The sequence below is a fragment of the Drosophila suzukii genome, unplaced genomic scaffold (genome assembly GCF_043229965.1).
Source record: "Drosophila suzukii unplaced genomic scaffold, CBGP_Dsuzu_IsoJpt1.0 scf_26, whole genome shotgun sequence".
In the NCBI taxonomy this organism is placed as follows: domain Eukaryota; kingdom Metazoa; phylum Arthropoda; class Insecta; order Diptera; family Drosophilidae; genus Drosophila; species Drosophila suzukii.
The window spans coordinates 109,253-116,443 of NW_027255913.1; the positions used below are offsets into that span (position 1 = coordinate 109,253).

Consider the following 7,191-nt stretch of genomic DNA (forward strand, 5'->3'; position numbering starts at 1 on the left):
CAAAGTATATATATTCTTGATCAGCATGACTGGACGATTCGATCTAGCCATGTCCGTCTGTCCGTCAAATTATATCTTCGGTGTTTTCTGACATATATACTAATGGGAATATAATTTTTTGAATTTTTAAATTTAATAACTATAACTGCAAGGGTATACAAGCTTCGGCTTGGCGAATTCAACTTCCTTTCTTGTTTTAACCTAACCTAACCCAATCTTACCAAGCTAATTGTGACCCCGGAACCCACGGCAGTATAGGCCAAACATAAAAGAGGGGAATTCTAATTGGGATATTCACAGCTGTCGACGGTCGAACATTGTAATCGATAGGTAGACTAAGTATTGTAAGAGAAATCTAGTATTTGTTAATTTATCCGATCTCGTATGGATTTCTTGGCCCTTGAAGTGCGGGCCTACTAATATCGGTTTAATGGATGCCGCCATAAATTGTGCTTTTCATTGTCTTGTGAATCGTAGGAGGGCACACTGCGGTAAGATTAAGTTAGTTTGAAATGTATGAGGCTGATTTGAATTGTTAACAGAATAAAACGATCGCCCCGAGCGACTGCCACGAGCGCCACCAGGCGCACGCCGCCCTTAAAGTTCACCCTCTCTTCGGACCTACGCGTGTGGGGTAGTCGTTAACAAGGCAACTCCATATGATGCAAGACAACTCCTTTTATTCGCAGTCCTAGGGAGACTGTAAGGGCAACTTGCGCTGGAGGACGGCTTGACGACCAGCTAGAGAGTTGCCAGGAGCAATTCCCGTACCAGTAGAGGAGTCGCAGGCAGCGACATAGACGGGCGCAGACAGCGCCGAACACTGGGTACGGACGGAGTCGCAGTCAGCGACAGGAAGACGCAGGCCGCGTCAGTTAAGGAGACCGCAGACAGCGGTCAGAAGGCGCAAGGAGCGCCAAGCACGGGGTCCGCAGACAGCGGGCCAGAAGACGCAAGGAGCGTCAAGCATCGCCTGCCGCAGCCAGCGGCCAGAAGGCACAGGTGGCGCCATTTTGGAGAGCGCTGAGGCAGCGCCGTATTTGGACCTGTTAGGATGCAGCATTCCCCGAAGAGGAGCTCGCGGCTGAGAGGAGGGGAAGCCACCCCTACAGCAACGCGAGCGGATCAGCAGCCAGTGAGTAGTGGAGCAGAAAACCGGCCGCGAGTGAACATAACCTCGGCGGCGGCCATTTCTAGCCCAGCCACTACGGTGACTACAGTAGCGTCCCAATCGAGGAGTACTGCTGTCACAGCTGCGGGATCAGAGCCGGAGACGAACCAGTCCCTCACGTCGGACCTTTTGAAAAGGATCGCGGCGTTGGAGGAGGAGCTAAAGCAGGTTAAAGCCCTGAACAGTGTGAGCACCGCCAATTGCGCGCCAATCGCAGTTGGCCCAAGCGCAGATGGCGCCATCAGTGGAGCGTCGGGGCGGCCGCCATCTTGGAGCGGACCGCCATTAGCCACATCTAACGGTGAGGCCTCAACTAACGGGGTCGGGCCGGTCCCACATAGCGGTGTCGGTGCAATCACTTTGTGGAGCCACTGAGTGCTACAAGTGTTGCGCAGACAGCGCATGGATTCGTGCTACCGGGCGGGAGCACCCACAACGTGGCAACAGCATCGCCATTTGTTGGGTCCTACGCCCCGATAACGCCGAATGAATCCCAAAGAGTGTACGGGCCAAGGAAGCTTCCGGACCTGCCTGTATTTGGAGGGCAGCCCGAGGAGTGGCCGATCTTTAACTGTGCGTTTGTGGAGACGACCCAAGCATACAACTGCACAGACTTGGAGAACAACCAGAGGTTGTTGAAGGCGCTGAGACAGTGAAGTCGCTGCTGATTCACCCTGGGAACGTCAGCGCCGTGATGGAGCAGCTGCGCTTTAGGTTCGGCCGACCGGAGCAGCTTATACGCAGCCAGCTGAACAGCGTGCGAGAGGTGCCGCCGATTTCGGAGCAGCACCTGGCGAGGATCGTTCCCTTCGCAACCCGAGTGAGTAACCTCACGGCCTTCTTGCAGTCAACGAAGGCGGAGCAGCACCTGCGGAACCCAACGCGAATGGAGGAGCTTGTGGCAAAGCTTCCTACGAGCAAGCGAGTAGACTGGGCCAGGCACGCTGCATCGATCGAGCCCTTTCCCACTGTGGCGCACTTCAGCGTGTGGCTGCAGGAGTACGCAAACGTCGTGTGTACGGTTTTGGACGTCGAGGGAAAGGAGCCGAGGCGTCGAGTTCTACATGCGAGCGTCGACCAGTACGGATGCGATCAACAGGATGATCGGCATGGAGGTTGTCCAATTTGTGGAGGGCAACATGCTGCGACGAGCTGCAGGGAGTTCATTGGAGCTTCGCCACCGGGTAGGTGGAGCATGGTGAGGAGGCATCGGCTCTGCTTCACATGCTTACGGAGTGGACATACGACCAGAACCTGCGATGTACATGGCGAGTGCCAGATCAACGGATGCCGCAGATTGCATCACCGTCTGCTACATGGTGCGGACGAGGAGCGAAGATGGCCGGCGCAGCGAGGTGGCTTCAGGAGCCACAACGGAGGAAACCAGCAGTCAGCAGTTTCCAGACGCGGCCCGGACAGGAGGTCTTCGCCACGAGGTGGTTACAGGGACCACGAGGGGAGCCTACAGTCGGCTGTCCCCAGAAACAGCCTGGAGATAAGGGCCCCGCAGCCAGCGGAGGCGCCCGTGCAGAGGAACTTAAACTGCGTTGACGCCGAGGGAGGCCGACTTTTGTTCCGTATACTGCCAGTAACGCTGTACGGAGCTGGTCGCCAGGTGGATACATACGCGCTCTTGGATGAAGGATCCTCCGTCACGATGATCGATGACGAGCTACGGAGGAATCTGGGAGTGCGAGGCGTACATCGACAGCTGAATATACAATGGTTTGGAGGAAGGGCCAGCAGAGAGCCCAGCAACGTGGTGAGCCTAGAGATAAGTGGAGCTGGGAAGCCCACTCGCCACGCTTTAAGGAACGTGTACTCCGTTTCGAGCCTGAGTCTGCCAATGCAGACGTTAGGTCGACGAGATGTCCAGGGCGTGCATAAGGATGCGCGTCTGCCGATGAAGCCCTACATCAACGTGGTGCCTAAGTTGCTCATCGGACTGGACCATGGACATTTGGGATTGCCACTTAGGACGAGGCGGTTTGCCAGAGAGGGACCGTATGCGGCCGCAACCGAGCTTGGATGGGTTGTGTTTGGGCCAGTAAGTGGGCAATCGACTACGCCGTCACCGAGGCCCTGCCTTCTAGCCGTGTCAATGGATGATACGATGGAAAAGATGGTGGAGGACTACTTCGAGATGGAAAGCTTTGGTGTGAAGCTCGCGCCACAGGTCGCAGGCAGCGATGACGCGCGGGCACAAAGGAGCCTCGAAGATACCACGGTGAAAGTGGGGCGTCGCTACCAGACGGGATTACTCTGGAAGGACGACTACGCTGTGCTGCCACGGAGCTATGAGATGGCGCACAGACGGCTGATCAATGTGGAGAAGAAGTTGAAGCGCAACGGGCAGTTGGCGCTGGAATACGATCGTATCATCAAGGATTACGTATCCAAAGGATATGCGAGGAAGCTGCAGCAGGATGAGGTCGCGGTGACGAGCGACCGGCTATGGTATTTGCCACATTTTGGTGTCGAAAACCCGAACAAGCCCGGTAAGGTCCGGCTTGTGTTCGATGCTGCAGCCAAGGTTGGAGGAACCTCGCTAAATTCGGCGCTGGACAAGGGGCCTCAGCATTACAAGCCCTTGCCAGCCGTGCTCTTCCACTTCAGGGAAGGAGCAGTCGGAGTCTGCGGTGACATCAAGGAGATGTTCCACCAAGTCCTGATCCGACCCGAGGATCGATGTTCCCAACGATTCCTTTGGAGAGATGGCAACGACGATCGAGACCCGGATACGTACGAGGATGACAACGTGATGGTTAGCTTCGTGTGCGCAAAGACGAAGTGCGCGCCGATGAGAACGATGTCGATCCCAAGGTTGGAGCTGCAGGCAGCGGTTCTTGGAACCAGACTGATGAACACTGTCCAGGAGGAGCACAGTGTGGACATCAGCGAGACGGTGTTGTGGACGGACTCAAAGACGGTGCTGAGATGGATCGGCAGCACCCACCGCCGGTACAAGCAGTTTGTTGGCAACCGAGTGGCGGAGATTTTGGAGTCGTCGAAGGTTTCCCAGTGGAGGTGGGTACCTACAGCCGACAACGCAGCGGATGATGCGACGCGGTCGCAGAATAAGGCGGACCTTAGCCCGGAATCACGTTGGCTAAGTGGACCCGCATTTTTGAGGCAGCCAGCGAGCGGCTGGCCGGCGCCTGAGGAGGGAACTAAGCGTGTTCCAGATGCGCCTGAGGAGGGAACTAAGCGTGTTCCAGATGCGCCTGAGGAGGGAACTAAGCGTGTTCCAGATGCGCCTGATGAAGAGGAGATGCCCGGTGAGTTTGCATTGGTGGCCGCGGATGAATTTGCCACTCCGTTCCAGAGATTCTCGAGCTTCAGTCGCCTGGTGAGGACCACAGCATGGGTCTCGAGGTTTGCGCGTTGGTGTCGCAAGCAGAGAAGCGAGATCGAGGAGTACGGACTCACTGCATCGGAGTGTGAGGCCACGGAGAACCTGTTAGTCAGACAGGCCCAGTTGGAGTCGTTCCCCGACGAGATGAGGTCGGCGGGATGCGGAAAGGACGTCGCCAGCTCGAGTGAGATTCGAGGTCTGGCGCCTTACGTGGATGAACATGGAGTTCTGCGAGTTTATGGCAGAGTTGATGCCGCGCTGTGCATGCCGTACAGTGCGAGGAGGCCCGTAATACTGTCACACAGGCACAGTCTTACGGATTTGATTGTGAGGCACTTTCATGCCCAGATGAAGCATCAAAACGTGGATGCGACGATTGCTCAGATTCGGACGAGATTCTGGGTCACGAAGATGAGACGAGTGCTGAAGGAAGTAATCTCGTCGTGCAACGAGTGCAAGTTGCAGCGAACGCGGCCGATGCCATCGATAATGGGACCCCTACCAGAGGATCGACTGGAAGCGGGAGGATGGCCATTCAAGTACACCGGATTGGACTACTTTGGGCCACTGCTGGTGACTGTATCCCGTCACAGAGAGAAGCGTTGGGTCGCCTTGTTCACATGCTTGACGACAAGGGCGATTCATCTGGAGTTGGCTCATGACCTGTCGACGGATTCCTGCATAATAGCGATGAGGAACTTCGTCTGCCGTAGAGGACCAGTACATAGACTGCGGAGTGATAACGGCAAGAACTTCGTGGGAGCTGACAGGGAGGCCAAGCGATTTGGAGACGTGTTCGAGACGGAGAGGATACAGAGTGAGTTGTCCAGCAGAAGCATTGAATGGGGTTTCAATTGCCCATCGAACCCGTCTGAGGGCGGAGTATGGGAGCGGATGGTGCAGTGCGTCAAACGAGTGCTGCGCCATACCCTGAAGGAAGTCGCGCCGAGGGACCATGTGTTGGAGAGTTTCCTGATCGAGGCGGAGAATGTAGTCAACTCGCGTCCGCTCACCCACTTGCCGGTGGATGCGGACCAAGAGGCGCCGTTGACGCCAAATGATCTGCTCAAGGGAGCAGCTAACCTGCCGAATACGCCTGGATTGGATGCGGAGCTGCCCAAGGAGGGTTCTACGCGAAAGCAGTGGAGGATTGCTCGCATGCTGCGAGACCGTTTCTGGAGGAGGTGGGTCCTGGAGTACCTGCCTACGCTTGTGCGCCGCGAGAAGTGGTGCCGGAGAACGGAGCCCATCCGCCAGGGCGATATGGTCTTCGTCTGCGATCCTGCCTTGCCCAGACGAGAGTGGCGCAAGGGAATCGTGGAGGAGGTCTACAGCGGAGCTGATGGAGTCGTCAGACGCGCTACTGTGCGCGTGAACGACAATGGCCTATCTCGGACAATGTTGCGGCCCGTCTCAAAACTTGCAGTTTTGGATTTGAGTGAAGCGGTTCTTCACGGGGTCGGGGATGTCGACGGTCGAACATTGTAATCGATAGGTAGACTAAGTATTGTAAGAGAAATCTAGTATTTGTTAATTTATCCGATCTCGTATGGATTTCTTGGCCCTTGAAGTGCGGGCCTACTAATATCGGTTTACTGGATGCCGCCATAAATTGTGCTTTTCATTGTCTTGTGAATCGTAGGAGGGCACACTGCGGTAAAATTAAGTTAGTTTGAAATGTACAGTGGTCGGCATATGTATTTTGACAAAATAAAAGTTAAGTATACTCATAACTTGAATTTACTTCTTGTAAACTATAGGCATCAATGGAAAGGTAATTTCAATGCCGTTTGAATGATACAATACATTTCTTAACCCATTCAGTATTTATTGAAAAGGACGAATTTGTGTAAATCAACTTTTAAATTTTTTTTTCAAACTTTTTTCCTCGACTTGAAAACTTAAACTTTTTGATGCAAAAAGTTTCTTCAAACAAAAATAATAGTAACTGCAAAAAGAATTTTTCAAAAATCATTTTTCTTATATTTTTTATGAATTTTTGAAAATGCTTAAAAACAGGCATTTGAGCCATATTTTTCTCTTTTTCATACAAATTTTTTCCGACATTGTCACCTTCAAAAAATCATAAAAAATATAAGAAAAATGATTTTTGAAAAATTCTTTTTGCAGTTACTATTATTTTTGTTTGAAGAAACTTTTTGCATCAAAAAGTTTAAGTTTTCAAGTCGAGGAAAAAAGTTTGAAAAAAAAATTTAAAAGTTGATTTACACAAATTTGTCCTTTTCAATAAGTACTGAATGGGTAAAGAAATGTATTGTATCATTCAAACGGCATTGAAATTACCTTTCCATTGATGCCTATAGTTTACAAGAAGTAAATTCAAGTTATGAGTATACTTAACTTTTATTTTGTCAAAATACATATGCCGACCAGTGTGTGAGGCTGATTTGAATTGTTAACAGAATAAAACGATCGCCCCGAGCGACTGCCACGAGCGCCACCAGGCGCACGCCGCCCTTAAAGTTCACCCTCTCTTCGGACCTACGCGTGTGGGGTAGTCGTTAACAAGGCAACTCCATATGATGCAAGACAACAGCTTTAAAATTGCAAAATCCCGACCTAAGTTAAGCCATAAGAGCAGTCGCTATCGGACTTGAGAGGAAAAAAGAGGCGGGGATACGATCAAGCGGAAGATCTTAGTCTG

The 7,191-nt window shown here is 52.5% G+C and overlaps 1 protein-coding gene across 1 annotated transcript; it reads left to right on the forward strand.

The window, feature by feature from the left end:
- Positions 1–1,540: 1,540 nt before the first annotated feature.
- Positions 1,541–6,064, forward strand: LOC139354816 (uncharacterized). The gene is made up of 2 exons (XM_070999065.1): positions 1,541–4,329; positions 4,396–6,064. The coding sequence occupies exons 1-2, from the start codon at positions 1,866–1,868 to the stop codon at positions 6,012–6,014; spliced, it is 4,083 nt and encodes a 1,360-aa protein (XP_070855166.1). The 5' UTR covers positions 1,541–1,865; the 3' UTR covers positions 6,015–6,064.
- The last annotated feature ends 1,127 nt before the right edge of the window (positions 6,065–7,191 follow it).